The sequence below is a fragment of the Mytilus galloprovincialis genome, chromosome 2, assembly GCF_965363235.1.
Source record: "Mytilus galloprovincialis chromosome 2, xbMytGall1.hap1.1, whole genome shotgun sequence".
NCBI lineage: Eukaryota > Metazoa > Mollusca > Bivalvia > Mytilida > Mytilidae > Mytilus > Mytilus galloprovincialis.
The window spans coordinates 26,211,719-26,228,216 of NC_134839.1; the positions used below are offsets into that span (position 1 = coordinate 26,211,719).

Genomic DNA, 16,498 nt, shown 5'->3' on the forward strand with positions numbered 1-16,498 from the left:
CATTTTAAAAGTCATCCATTACTCATGGGGACGTGAGATTACTGTCAGTATACATTTTGAAAGTCATCCATTACTCATGGGGACGGGAATTACTGTCAGTATACATTGTACAAGTCATCCATTACTCATGGGGACGTGAGATTACTGTCAGTATACATTGTACAAGTCATCCATTACTCATGGGGACGTGAGATTACTGTCAGTATACATTGTACAAGTCATCCATTACTCATGGGGACGTGAGATTACTGTCAGTATACATTGTACAAGTCATCCATTACTCATGGGGACGTGAGATTACTGTCAGTATACATTTTAAAAGTCATCTATTACTCATGGGGACGTGAGATTACTGTCAGTATACATTTTAAGTCATTCATTACTCATGGGGACGTGAGATTACTGTCAGTATACATTGTACAAGTCATCCATTACTCATGGGGACGTGAGATTACTGTCAGTATACATTGTACAAGTCATCCATTACTCATGGGGACGTGAGATTACTGTCAGTATACATTGTACAAGTCATCCATTACTCATGGGGACGTGAGATTACTGTCATTATACATTTTAAGTCATTCATTACTCATGGGGACGTGAGATTACTGTCAGTATATATTTTAAAAGTCATCCATTACTCATGGGGACGTGAGATTACTGTCAGTATACATTGTACAAGTCATCCATTACTCATGTGGACGTGAGATTACTGTCAGTATACATTGTACAAGTCATCTATTACTCATGGGGACGTGAGATTACTGTCAGTATACATTGTACAAGTCATCCATTACTCATGGGGACGTGAGATTACTGTCAGTATACATTGTACAAGTCATCCATTACTCATGGGGATGTGAGATTACTGTCAGTATACATTGTACAAGTCATCCATTACTCATGGGGATGTGAGATTACTGTCAGTATACATTTTAAAAGTCATCTATTTCTCATGGGGACGTAAGATTAATGTCAGTATACATTGTTCAAGTAATCCATTACTCATGGGGACGTGAGATTAATGTCGGTATACATTGTACAAGTCATCCATTACTCATGGGGACGTGAGATTAATGTCAGTATACATTGTTCAAGTAATCCATTTATTTCTCATGGGGACGTGAGATTACTGTCAGTATACATTTTAAAAGTCATCTATTACTCATGGGGACGTAAGATTAATGCCAGTATACATTGTTCAAGTAATCCATTACTCATGGGGACGTGAGATTACTGTCAGTATACATTGTTCAAGTAATCCATTACTCATGGGGACGTGAGATTACTGTCACTATACATTGTACAAGTCATTCATTACTTATGGGGACGTGAGATTACTGTCAGTATACATTGTACAAGTCATTCATTACTCATGGGGACGTGAGATTACTGTCAGTATACATTGTACAAGTCATTCATTACTCATGGGGGTGTGAGATCAATGTCAGTATGCATTGTACAAGAAAGTTGAAAACATATCCCTTCAGTTGTTATTGCTTTGGTAAATTGTAGCATATTTTGAATGTGTAAAATATTGAATGCTATTAGTCAGGCAGTACACTGGCTTTGGGAAACATTAGCCACACATTGTGTATGTCACTGATGTGTATCAACTAGACTCTTAAGAGAACAAGCTGCAATTATCCCTGGATTGGTCCTTTTTTTGTTTGTTGCATACAAGGAATTCTACGAAAAATTGCAAGAAGCTGACATTACTCATTAACATACAAATAATTCAAAGATGCAGAACGTGCAAATGGAGTATTTGTCTCCAACTTGATTTTATTCCAGAGCATACGTTTCCCCATCAGACTTGACTGGTTAGATACTACTCATTATAAGTAAGAAGTTTATGATAGTTGAAGTCGTATTTTTAGAATCTAATTGGCTAACAGATTATCTTGTCAGAGATGGCAATGGGCCCAATATATTTTTCTTGATCACACTCTCCTTTCCTCTTGTATAGGAGTTGTCAATGCAATCTATTTATTAGTGGATTTTAACACATTATGGAGTCGTGATCAATATACTGTATGTCACTAGTGTAGCAGGAATTGTTTACCCTTCTGGAGAAGCTAAGTTCTCATACAGTGGCAGATCCAGGGGGCGGGGGTTTGAACCCCCCTTTTTTGCCGATCAATGCATTTGAATTGGGACATATAGTTGGAACCCCCTTTGTTCTGGGTTTGGACTCCCCTTTTTAAAATGGCTGGATCCGCCACTGTCATATAACTTTAAACCTGTGTTTTAAGAACTAAAACCCTAGTTTTACACCTGTTGGAAACTCGTTTATAAACATACTAAAACAGAGCATACGCTTCCCATCAGGCTTTACTGGTTAGAGATTGCTCCTTATAAGTAAGGGGTTTATGATAGTTGAAGTTATATTTTTAATATCCTATTGACTTACGAATTATCTTGTCAAAAATGGCAAAGGTCCCAGATCATTTTTCTTGGTCTGTTCTGATTTCCTCATTTATGATTTGTCACTGAACGCTAGTTATCAGTGGATTTTTACTCGTTATGGAGTCATAATATGCTGAATGCCACTGTTATAGCAGGAATTGTTCACCCTTCCGGAGAACCTAAGTTCACATATAACTTTGAACCTGTTTTAAAAATTAAAACCTCAGTTTTTATACGCCCGTCAAAATTTTGACGGGACGTATTATGGTATATAAATGTCCGGTGTCCGTCCGTCCGTCTGTCCGGCGTAAACATGTCGCACCGTAACTTGAGAACGACTTATCCAAATTTCATGAAACTTAATATAGTTGTTTCTTTTGATAGTCAAATGTTTCGGATACTTTTTGGTGAAAATAAGATTTAAACTTTTTGAGTTACGGCACTTTGTAACTAAAACATGGGTGTGTTTTTTTTCACATGTCGCACCGTATCTCAAAAACGTTTCTTGATTATTGCTTAAAACTTTACACACTTCTTAGTTATATTAATTTTAATATCTGTATACTTTTTGGTGATGATTCAAAATTTCATTTTTGAGTTTTTGTGTATTTTGTTAAAAAGGGGGAGGGTTTTTTTACATGTCGCGCCGTATCTCAAAAACGATTTATGATTATTGCCTAAAACTTTACACTCTTCTTTGTTATATTAATCTAATGATCTGTATAGTTTTTGGTGATGATTCATAATTTCATTTTTGAGTTATTGAGTATTTTGTAAAAAAGGGGGAGGGGTTTGTTACATGTCGTGCCGTATCTCAAAAACAATTTATGATTATTGCTTGAAACTGTACACATTTCTTTGTTATACTAATTTAAAGATCTGTATACTTTTGGGTTTGATTCAAAATTTTATTTTAGTGATATTTGTAAAAACAAAACAGGGTGGGGGTTGGGGGGGGGGGGGGGTTCACATGTCCCGCCGTGTTTCAAAAACAATAAATGGTTATTGCTTAAAACTTCCTCAGAAACAATTTATGATTATTGCATAAAACTTCCACACAAGACGTCGGGCGTATCATGCGCTCATGGCGCAGCTGTTTATTACATCTGTTTTCGGAAACTCGTATATAAACATACTAATATGGCAAGCCGTTTTGCTATTTATTCTTACTTCAAGATATCTCATAAACTTTATAAGATATCTCATATAGTTTATAAGATATCTTATATAGTTTATAAGATATCTCATATAGTTTATCAGATATCTTATATAATTGTCTTTATAAGATATCTCATAAACTATATAAGATATCTTAAATAAAAATTGTTTATAAGATATCTCATATACTTTATAATATTTCTTATAAATTATATAAGATATCTTATAAAGTATATAAGATGTCTTATAAATTTTAGGAGATATCTTATATAACATTAAAGATATCTCATATAAAATATATGATATCTCATAAAAATAAAATGATATAAGATATCTTATATATTATAGGAGATATCTTATTTAGTTTATAAGATATCTTATATAGTTTATATGATATCTCCTAAAGTTTACAAGATATCTCCTAAAGTTTATAAGATATATATCATACAATTTATCAGATATCTTATATAATTGTCTTTATAAGATATCTCATAAACTATATAAGATATCTTAAATAAAAATTGTTTATAAGATATCTCATATACTTTATAAGATTTCTTATAAATTATATAAGATATCTTATAAAGTATATAAGATGTCTTATAAATTTTAGGAGATATCTTATATAACATTAAAGATATCTCATATAAAATATATGATATCTCATAAAAATAAAATGATATAAGATATCTTATATATTATAGGAGATATCTTATTTAGTTTATAAGACATCTTATATAGTTTATGTGATATCTCCTAAAGTTTACAAGATATCTCCTAAAGTTTATAAGATATACATCATATAATTTATCAGATATCTTATATAATTTATCAGATATCTTATATAATTGTCTTTATAAGATATCTCATAAACTATATAAGATATCTCATAAACTATATAAGATATCTTATAAACTATATAAGATATCTTATGAACTATATGAGATATCTTATAAACTATATAAGATATCTTATAAACTATATTAGATATCTTATAAATTATATAAGATATCTTATATAAAAATTGTTTATAAGATATCTCATAAACTTTAGAAGATGTCTTATAAAGTATATAAGATATATAAACTTTATGAGATATCTTATATAACATTAAATATACCTTATATAATATATGAGATATCTTATAAAAATGAAATTATAGAAGATATCTTATATATTAAAGGAGATATCTTAAATATTATATAAGATATCTTATATATTATAGGATATATCTTGAAATTCGAATAAATAGTCAAACGCCTTGCCATATACTAAAAAGTAAAAAATGCGATAAAAGTCAACGAGGATAGATTGGCAGAATGCATATTTCATTTTATCGTAAGGTTTTTGCTATGATATAAGAATATTAACATGTTCTTTTATATTAGAACTGCTTCGGTTGTCTCACGGTTGAGGTGGTGGGTTGAATCTGGTCGGGTCAAACCAACGACTATAAAAAGGGGCATCTGTTGCTTCTCTACAAAGCACTAAGCATTACGGAGTAAGAGCAAAGACTATAGTCAGTTTGTTTTCAGAATAATGTGTCAGAGTACGGTGACATGTCTTCCTGTCGTCTGTTACCTTATAAACTTGCACAGTAAAAATATGGCTCGATAAGGGTTTCGGTCAAAAACGAAGAAAGGTTAGTATGCGTAGCACTAATTGACTAACATGTTCTCGTCATAAATATGCGTTTAATTTGCCACCATCCATCTAGCCATCTTACTGTTCATGATTTTTCAACACGCCCGACGTACACATTTTTAAGCCATCGCCGGATTTAAGTTTGTGTTTTAAAAGGGCGTTTTGCATCTTTTGTGGAACAGCCGTGTTCTTTAAAGATTTAAGTTCCGTAGTAAATGAAGCGAATTTGTCTTCTCAATCTGAGAATAGTATTGAGCAGTGTTGATCGACGTAACTTAATTGGTTTTTTTTCTAGATTTTCATAACTCAATTTATTTATTTTTCTATTTTTAAGATAGGTAAATGTGTCCACAGAATTTAAAGTATTTAACGATGTCATTATACATATAAACCAGAGATAACGGGTAACATGTTCTAATTTTTATCCTGTCGCAACAACTTAGTGGCAAACGTTGTTAAGGAACGGTGGACTATCTTTCGATGTCCTATTCAGTACTGTGTGACACTGACTAAATTGTTTGCCATGAATCCCCTACACGATGTTCTTAATCACAAGCTAGTAGGAAAGTATTATATCCGATGATCTTAAGTGTTGGTAAGTGTCAATTTAATAATATTTGAAACTTAAAAGTTTACAATTTTACTTGTAGACGTGTTAAGAAAATCTTAGCCAAATCTATTGGATTTGCTCGGAGAGATTGTCTAAACCTTATATTTTGACCAGCAGCAATATATTGGGTGGATAGACTTGACAAGTGGAAAGATTAGAGAGATGTGTGATTCTCTTTGAAATGAAAAAAAAATCAAATCAACGAAAACTAATAAAGGTTGTGGTGACGTCCACATACAAGAGGGGCGAAAGATTCCAGAGGGACATTTAAACTCATAAATTGAAAAAAAATGAAAACGCCATGACTTTTAAAGAAAAAGACAAGCAGACAAATAATAGTACACAAAACTTAACATAGAAAAAAAGACAAACCAACAAGAACCAAAAACTAGGGGGATATCATGTGCTCCCAAAGGGTAAAGGCCGATCCTGCTCCACGTGTTGCACCCGTCGTGTTTCTCGTGTTAGTACAACACCGATAATAAGTCTAATTCGGTAGGTCTCATTCGAGAAAAGGGAACGGGATTGTATTTACGACAGCAAACTTCATCAAAAGAAAGACAAATATCATAAATTTTCTTCCATTAGTTTCTTTTGAAGTTGGGATAGTTTTTATATGACCGCAAAAATTAAAAGTTTTTGGTCGTATATTGGTATCACGTCGTGTCGTCTTCGTCGTCGTCAGCGTCGTCAGCGTCGTCAGCGTCGTCCAAAGACGGATGGTTTCCGGATAATAACTTTAGTATAAGTGAATCGAAATCAATAAAATTTTAACATAAGCTTTATAACCACTAAAGGAAGGTTGGGATTGATTGGGGGGGGGGGGGGGAGGGGGTCCCAACAGTTTAAGAACAAGGGGCCCAAAAGGGGTCGAAATAAGTATTGTTTCTAGTTTCGAGACAATAACTTGTGTGTAAGTGTATGGATCTTTCTGAAATTGAACCATAAGTTTCCATTTCAAAAGAGGAAGGTTGGGATTGATTTTGGGGGTAATGGCCCAAATTGTTTAGGAATTAGGGGCCAAAAAAAAAACTTCTAATACTTTGTTTAAATTGCTTATTTCTTGACCAATTTCAATGGGGTTTTATTCTTGAATTCTTGGTTTCTTAAATATGCTGAATCTAACCGTGTATTAAGGTTTTGGAATTTGGTCCTCGTTTTTTTAAATTGGTCCACATGAGGTTCAAAGGGTCCAAAATTAAACTTTGTTTGATTTCAGCAAAAATTGAATTATTGAGGTTCTTTGATATGCCAAATCTAACTGTACTTTTTAATTTTGGGTCCCATTTTCAAATTGGTCTACATTATGGTCCGAAGGGTCCAAAATAAAACTTAGTTAGATTTTAACAAAAATTGAATTCTTGGGGTTCATTAATATGCTGAATCTAAACATGTGTTTATGGGCCCAGTTTTCAATTTAGTCCAACATTTAAATTTGTTTGATTTCAACAAAAATTAAATGTATGGGGTTCTTTGGTATACTAAATCTAAACCGTGTATTTAGATTTTTGATTGTTGGACCCTGTTATCAAATTTGTCCACATTGAGGTCAAAAGGGTCCAACATTAAACTTTGTTTGATTTCATCAAAAATTTAATTCTTGGGATTCTTTGATATGCTGAATCAATCCATTACCATGTATTTAGATTTTGGATATTGGACCATAATAACTAAATAATTAAAAAAAAATAAGTTTTTATACAACATTCATTCTGTGTCAGAAACCTATGCTGTGTCAACTATTTAATCCCAATCCAAATTCAGAGCTGTATCAAGCTTGAATATTGTGTCCATACTTGCCCCAACTGTTCAGGGTTCGATAATATAAAGCTGCGCCCTGCGGAGCATCTGTTTTTTTTTCATGGTTTAAGGGTCACCAAGGATTTGTAAAGTAATGTTTTAGTCCCTATATGCAAAGGTATATGCATAAAAGTAAAATCGGTAGATTTTTTTTATATTTAAAGTGAAGCAACTTAATGCTTGCGATAACTGCAAGTTACCCTACAGCTCGTCATAACACCCGGTTTTGTTCCCACAGGCACATCTCATGCTGAGTTTACACGTAATTCGAATTCGATTCGCATTAACTAATTCGAATCAGTTTAATTCGCATTCGAAACGTTTTACGTCCTAACGTCAATTTTAATTCGAATTGCAATGCGCGTCAAATTCGCTTTACTCTCCAAACGACGTTAGCTTTTAATTCGTATTAACAAAAACGTATTTTTTAATGCGAATTGACTAATTTGAATTAAAAAAGAAGAGTGTGTGAACGCTATAAGCGAATTCGATTCGCATTCGATTCGAATCCAATTCGAATTAAATGTCCTTGTGAACGAGGCATCATGTTTTTTTCCCTTATATACCATAATATATTAAGGTATATAGGGATAAAAAATCCTTAATATATCAAGGTATATAGGAAAAAAACTTAATATATTAAGGTATATAGGGGGGAAAATCTGAGACAAGTGCCTGTGCTTGTGCCAGTCATTTTGACATCAGTACCCTCTCTTTGCATGGTACTCACGCAATCTTTACTTCGTTGGATATCTTGTGGACCTCGTTTATTTATTAGTTTATTCTTCACTCAGAAACTTTTTTTTATTTTTTATTTTTAATATGAAATTTGAATTTCACTTAAATCAAATTATATACACTACAATAATAATGAAAAAGGAAGTAGGTTCAATGTCCCAAGTAGATATAGGAAGATGTGGTGTGAGTGCCAATGAGACAACTCTCCATCCAAATAACAATTTAAAAAAGTAAACCATTATAGGTCAATGTACGGCCTTCAACACGGAGCCTTGGCTCACACCGAACAACAAGTTTTAAAGAGCCTTAAAATTACTAGTGTAAAACCATTCAAACGGGAAAACCAACGGTCTAGTCTATATAAAAAAAAAACGAGAAACGAGAAACACGTATAAATTACATAAACAAACGACAACTACTGTACATCAGATTCCTGACTTAGGACAGGTGCAAACATTTGCAGCGGGATTAAACGTTTTAATGGTACCAAACCTTCTCCCTTTTTCTGAAACAATAGCATAACATCACAACATAGAAAAACTCACGATAAAATATCAATTGGCAGGCTTAACTCAATAAAAAAACGTAAATTAATACACTATGAGCGAATAAATTTGATCTGCGATATCTGAATGCAAATGCACTATTAATAAAATATTAGGGACAAACATTCAGGGCCAAAAAGCAAACAAACAAGTCCAAACAAAGCCATGGCAAGACACCACTGCGTAATATTTAACCCTTCGAAAATAATTACTTTAAAAAAAACCCGGTTTTAATAATACAGGTAAATCTTGAAATTTATACAAATGTAGTAAGAAGAAGTGAAAATTAGAAGATATTCCAAATAATCAAAGCAAGTGCCTGCGAGTGGCACCTGGAATGGTCATACTCATGTATTTTACAGTATAAGTTAGTTTCAACATTTATCGTATAATTACACGGACCATATATACCAAATACTCATGGTCCGGAACCTAATGGGCCATTCCAGTTAATATCTGCTAAAGGGGGTTGGATGGTCCTTTCTGAGGGGTGTAAAATTTATACATCTTATGGTGAAGATTTTGTTTTTTTCATCTGACACGTATACACTTATACCAAGGACGTATATTAGTTATACGTCCTTGCTTATACGCAAAAAACTTCTGAGGGTCTTGCAGCAGTAAATAATTTAAAATAATTACATCTTAGGGGTTATAAAAATGCCTATGTCAGATCTTAGGGGTGGTTTTTAATGTAGACAGTTACGTATCATGCATTATCTGGTATGGTATTTAAAATTCTGAGATGGGTACAATCCTTGCAGTTTTTTTCCCATGAAAGCCCATCCACCCAATATGACTGTGACAGAAACTCTACATCTGATAGGTCTTAATTCTAAGATCTGATAGGTAGTTTTTCATGATGTCTTTTCTGATACGTAGAAAAAAAATTCTCCCCATCCATCCCACCTGTCAGAAATTAAAGGTACCACATTTCCGGAATATAGGTGCCATGTCGGTACTAGATTTCAATAATAGTATAGCCCTAAAATATAAACAAACTCGCTCACAAGAAACACAGAAGTTTGATTGTTTTACATGCCAAAGCTGGATTCGAGAGCGCAATAAACTTCAAATTTACTTATCCTGCCACTTTGATCTAGCACTTTTCCAAATAGAAAGGTTTATTCATGTTTTATAACTCGTGTCACACACACATGTGACCAGCCACACGTGATTTGGTTATATGACTTATATAATACAAATTTGACAATTGAGCAATTGGGGATGTTTAAAGATGTGAAGTCTGTCTGAAAAGGTATTTTTATCCATTGGTTAATTTCAGCGCAGAGATACTATAATTGAAAGCAACTTGGAAAAGAAATTGATAACAGGATGTTTTTAAAATGTAAACAATGCACACAAAATGCTATAAAATATAGACGGATAGAACAAGGATCCTTGTATAGAATTGTACATGAGACTACATGAACTATACTACAACCTTGTGATAACACATACAGTAGTCCCAGATTCTATATTGAATCTGTGGCATAATATACAAAAAAAGTTTTATATATTTTAATATACTAGTGGTCCTGATCTTGAATGCATGAATTTAAAATATTTGCCACTGGACTTTTAAGCATTCAGCAAGCAAAATATATACTATTATCAGATTGAACAAAGGATTTGTTTTACTGTATATACATCCTTGATTGAACTAAGAAAATAAAACATTGTTTAAAGTGTGAAAGTAATCTTTGATGGCTGTAAGTATTCATATAATCTTATAATTCCTAATCATGCTAATGGCTGTACACCTACATATATATATTATGTTCAAATATCATTTAGAATGTCAATTTCTGCATGATGAGCTATTAACATCAAAGAAGATAAATGAAAATTGTATGTGCATTGTAATATCACTTTAAGGATTATGTACCCTTTTGTTGATTCAATGCTAAACATATGGAAATTTTATAGAAAATCCACAGCCTTTATCTTTGTACTCTTATATTTGGCAATTTGTTGACTGATAGAAAAAGGATTATTGCATGCAGTGCTAGCATTGATTTCCTTAAAACAAGTTTATTAAAGTAGTTATTGATTAAAACAAATAAAAATATGGACCAAATCAAGTACACCTTTTACGGTGCGCTTGACTTTAGTGACTCAGCACGAGGTATTTTGGTATTGGCAGGTTGGTTAGAACTTTTTATAGAAAATAAACACTAGCACATCATAGAAAAGCAAGTGAGAAATCTTTATTTCAAATTTTATAACAAAAATCTTTTTATTAAAGGCTGTGGATTTTCTATAAAAATCTTGGTTTATTTGCTACAAAGTACTCTTTTTCTAGTAAATGCAATGAAACAGTAAATAATTATGCTTTCCATCAAGTTTCCCCTTGGTATATGTACTTAATGGGCCTATCTCCATTATTCATTATATCTGTAGTTTTGATACAATTGAAGTTTGAAAAATTCGTACAAAAATGGCTACAGAAGGGGTCATAAACCTTAATGGCAAGAACATGAAGAATTAAATAGATACATGTGCACCCATGAAGACATTAGATTGTGATTGCACATCTTACCAATATAATGCTAAAGTAATTTCTGTTTAAATCTTTCACAAATTGTCTCTCTCTATATATATACATGTATATACATTTTGTATATATATATAAAAAGGAGATTTAAAGCTTAATATACAAAAAAATGTAAGACTTATTATGGTAATTGACTTTGATAACTTTATGCTGATCCATGCATAATAAGATCGAAGAATGAGGGGATGTTGGGGGATACATGTTTAAAATTGTTCAAATGTCAACTGAATGACAAAGTTATCCTGTAGCAAAGATACAGGCTCAGCTGTTCAATTTATGGGATCCAGTTGAAAATATACACTGCAATTGAATATTTGACGTAAATTTTACATTGAGGTTCTGAAAAAAGAAATCACCAATTCACCAACATTCCAACTGACTCCATTTTCAGAAAACAACATCTGTAACAAACATAAACTATTAGCTACCGCTTTACAAGCAGAGCCAAATTCAATGAAAGTCCCAACTATGTACTGGCTTCCGAAGCTACACAAAACACCTTATAAATATAGATTTATTTCGTCTTCAAGCCATTGTTCCACTACTAAATTGTCTATTCTTCTTACCAGCACACTTGGTACAATTAAAAACCTGATAATAAATTGTTCAAATAAGGCCTTCGAAAATAGTGGAATTATTTACTTTTGGAGTGTCAAGAACTCGTTGGAAGTTCTTGATAAATTGCATGCTTATATTGGTGATTTTGAATCTGTTCAAAGTTTTGATTTTTCTACCCTGTATACCACATTGCCTCACATTCTCATTAAGAAAAAATTCACACACCTAATTAAATGGGTATTTAAAAAGTCAGAATGTGAATATATATGTTCAAACTCTTTTAGGTCATTTTTTAGTAGCAATAAACAAAAAAAACTGTGTCAATTGGACATGCTTTGATACTATATATGCCCTTGAATTTTTACTAGATAACATTTTTGTTCGCTTTGGGGATTCCGTATATCGTCAGATTATCGGAATTCCAATGGGGACTAACTGTGCACCACTTATTTCGGACCTGTTTTTGTATTGCTATGAGTTACAATTTATGACAAAAATTAGCAAAGACCCATCATAACAACATCTGATAAACAAATTTAATAATACTTTTAGATATTTGGATGATATTTTGGCTCTCAATAATGACGACTTCAGTATGTATATTAAAGAAATTTATACTGTTGAACTTACTTTAAATAAAGCTAATACTAACAATGACCACTGCTCTTTCCTCGATCTTGATATCTATATCACTATCAGAAAGCTGAATACTAAAATTTATGATAAAAGAGATGATTTTTCATTTCCTATCGTTAATTATCCATTTTTAGATGGTGACGTTCCCTTGTCACCATCTTACGGTGTTTATATATTTCAACTTGTACGATTTGCTCATGTATGTAACAATGTTTTAGATTTTAACGAGAGAAATTTATGTATTACTGAAAAATTATTACACCAGGGTTTTCGATATCACAAACTAGTCAAAACATTTACTAAATTTTATCATCGGTATAAGGACATCATTCGTAAATATAGCTCAACATGCAGACTTCTTATACGTTTAGTTATTTCACATCCAATATTTTATAGAAATATTGTTTATAAAGCACAAAAATGTCAGTATTCACCTCAGAAGGTAACAAAACCTTTAAATAGACTTATTAAGAAGGGATATACTATAATAGTTACGATACTGTTGTCAGGTCATTAAAGATTGCATATTTTGATGTTAATATTGATTCACTTATAGGGTCTTTGCATCGGAACTAAAAACATTTATTCAAAAACCAGTTGTTGGCATGACACGGGTTATGTTCTTCTCATATATGTTATGATGGTATGATACTAAACCCCTAACGGGGAGGATTGTGCCTGATGTTCATATGATGAAATCATAATCTTTCAGTCAATTTACTTGAAGTCTGGAGCTGGCATGTCAGTTAACTGCTAGTAGTCTATTGTTATTTATGTATTATTGTCATTGTGTTTATTTTCTTTGGTTACATCTTCTGACATCAGACTCGGACTTCTCTTGAACTGAATTTTAATGTGCGTATTGTTATGCGTTTACTTTTCTACATTGGCTAGAGGTATAGGGGGAGGGTTGAGATCTCACAAACATGTTTAACCCCGCCACATTTTTGCGCCTATCCCAAGTCAGGAGCCTCTGGCCCTTGTTACTCTTGTATTATTTTAACTTTTAGTTTCTTGTGTACAATTTGGAAATTAGTATGGCGTTCATTATCAATAGTATATATTTGTTTAGGGGCCAGCTGATGTATGCCTCCGGGTGCGGGAATTTCTCGCTACATTGAAGACCTGTTGGTGACCTTCTGCTGTTGTCTGCTCTATGGTCGGGTTGTTGTCTCTTTGGCACATTCCCCATTTCCATTCTCAATTTTATGATAATAATAAAACAAAAAAAAACACTTAAAAAATGCAACAATATCAGTATGACCAAAATAACAACAGGAAAAGAGAAAATACTGAGATCATGGGATAAAGCTCACAGTACAATTTGTACTAGTCATCTACTCTAGTAGTTCAATTAGTTATGAGACGCTACTATTACTACAGTTGACTACAGCAACATCATTTTACAACAAAAACAGTATGATTTTGTGCTATTCTGGCCATAAACATTTCCTACTCATTCCAACACAAAGTTTGATTTTTTTTCTAAAAACTACTTGCATGAGGTGAGATTTGAATTCCTAGGTTTTGGACAATGAGATTCACCAACATTGCTATCTGAAGATGTGGAAGTCATGGAAATAAATCCAAATGCAGATAAAGTAATTCATTAACTTTGTGAAACCATTTTTGAAAATCTGATTCATGTTTCCCCATAATTCTGACTTACAATAACAGAATATAATGTACAAAGTTTTGAGAAGGAGTAACCATGATAACCCTTCTTTCTGGGCTGCATATTATGATTGTTATGTACAGTGCTTATATATTGATATCCATTTATATTTTATTTCAGTAATTTGATGAAAATGATATTAAAGAATGTACATGTATATATTTTAGAGATTATACAGAAACATTGTGAAAATAACAGTTCGATAATCCTGATATTCAGAAGAATTTCAGCTTTATAATTTAAGGTAATGCATGTTCTTCTCAGAAAATTGTTTAATAATGATTTCTTTGAGTGAATTTTTGGAGAACTATATTTTTCTCTAATTCTGCGTCAGTTAATAACTAATTTGTCTTGCTAGTTTTTAATGGACTAATTCTACTAGTTGTTTGATTTGAATTAATCTGCTTGCCTATATGTTTTAATAGGTTGGGAATCTTGAATAATGTCATATTACTCTGACATATTTGTGACGTCATTGAAAAAAGAAAACATTGACCATGTAACACTTAAAATTAAAAATATTATTAATCGGTGAAATCAACAGATTTTTATGCCCCATCTAAGGGCATTACATTTTTTGATCTGTGCATCTGTTTGTCTGTCTGTCCTGCTACAGGTTAAAGTTTTTGGTTAAGTTTTGGTCAAGGTAGTATTTGATGAATTGAAGTCCAATCAACTTGAAACTTAGTACACATGTTCCTTATAATATGATATAATCTTTCTAAATTTAGTGCCAAATTAGATTTTTGACTTCACTTTCACAGTCCACATAGAAAATGATAGTTTGAGTGGGGCATCCATGTACTATGGACACATTGTTTAATCTGTATAATGTATCTTGAGAGAAAAGCATGTGTATTGCATATTAAAGTAAAAAAAAATTATGATTTAATGCTAGAGAAGACCAACTAATGAGGAATCATAAACATAAGGATTTATTTAAACTGTATAAGTACTGACCTGTATGCTAAGAAAAGGTTAAATTAATAAATTATTTAACTCTAAAATCAACAATGACTATTTGTATAAGACCTTTAAATTTAAAGAATTAAAGCCCTTCAAAGTTAACATAACAATGTTCAGTCATGCAGTCTGTTTAAATTCCAAGAAAACGAATATAATTCAATGTGAGTTGTATATTTTCTGACACAGAATGGCATCTATTAAAGAAGCTGTTAGACACAGGGGATATGATTCTATCAGGAATGAAGGTTTGTTAACACATGGTGTTGTGAATTATACTAACTCAATCTTTTATTTCGTTTTTATTTAACATTTTTAATGCTTTAGTTTACTAACAGTCTGTTGCTTGTTTTTTTCTGATTTGCATGTTATTTTTGTTATTGTTTATTTTAGTTTTCAATTGACTTATACGCTTAGTATTTATAAAAGTCATTATAACTATTATAAAAAGTTATCGGAGATTTGATGTCCTTGTTCAATCTACAACATTCATTAGAAAAGGCCTTGATCCGAGGTTCTTTTTCCTGATCAACTCAACTTTCATTAGAAAAGACATTGATCCGAGGTTCCTTTTCCTTATTCAGCTCACAAAATTTCAACTCACAAACACTCCTTAGAAAAGGCCTTGATCAAGGTTCTTTTTCCTGATTCAATTCAAAACATTCATTAGAAAAGACCTTGATTCGAGATTCATTTTCCTGATTCAACTCACTACATTCTTATTATTAGGAAAGGAAAAAGAGAATTGACTATAGGTTAGTAATTTCATGGAACCAGATATCGTTCCAAGTTTTTGGGTGATTTTGTATTATTTCAAGTTTCAAATTTCACTGTTGAATATTTGTATACATGTACATTTATTTTTATATGACCGCAAAATTTGAAAAATTTTTCGTCGTATATTGCTATCACGTTGGCGTTGTCGTCTGCATCGTCGTCGTCGTCGTCGTCGTCGTCGTCGTCCGAATACTTTTAGTTTTCGCACTCTAACTTTAGTAAAAGTGAATAGAAATCTATGAAATTTTAACACAAGGTTTATGACCACAAAAGGAAGGTTGGGATTGATTTTGGGAGTTTTAGTCCCAACATTTTAGGAATTAGGGGCCAAAAAGGGCCCAAATAAGCATTTTTTTGGTTTTCGCACTATAACTTTAGTTTTAAGTAAATAGTAATCTATGAAATTTTGACATAAGGTTTATGACCAC

General features: G+C 32.2%; 1 protein-coding gene across 10 annotated transcripts in view; it reads left to right on the plus strand.

Moving 5' to 3' along the window:
* Positions 1 to 5,683: 5,683 nt before the first annotated feature.
* LOC143063251 (MFS-type efflux pump MSMEG_3705-like) overlaps positions 5,684 to 16,498 on the plus strand; it is a 36,315-nt gene continuing 25,500 nt past the window's right edge. For 2 of the 10 annotated variants that reach the window (XM_076235283.1, XM_076235282.1), the window contains exons 1-3: positions 9,902 to 10,162; positions 14,498 to 14,574; positions 15,483 to 15,541. In XM_076235283.1, coding sequence (XP_076091398.1) covers positions 15,484 to 15,541 — 58 coding nt within the window. In that variant the 5' untranslated portion in view covers positions 9,902 to 10,162; positions 14,498 to 14,574; position 15,483. Of the gene's footprint in view, positions 5,807 to 9,901; positions 10,163 to 10,203; positions 10,253 to 14,497; positions 14,575 to 15,482; positions 15,542 to 16,498 lie in introns of those variants that run through there. The other 8 variants (XM_076235277.1, XM_076235281.1, XM_076235275.1 and 5 more) reach the window with 7 other exon arrangements.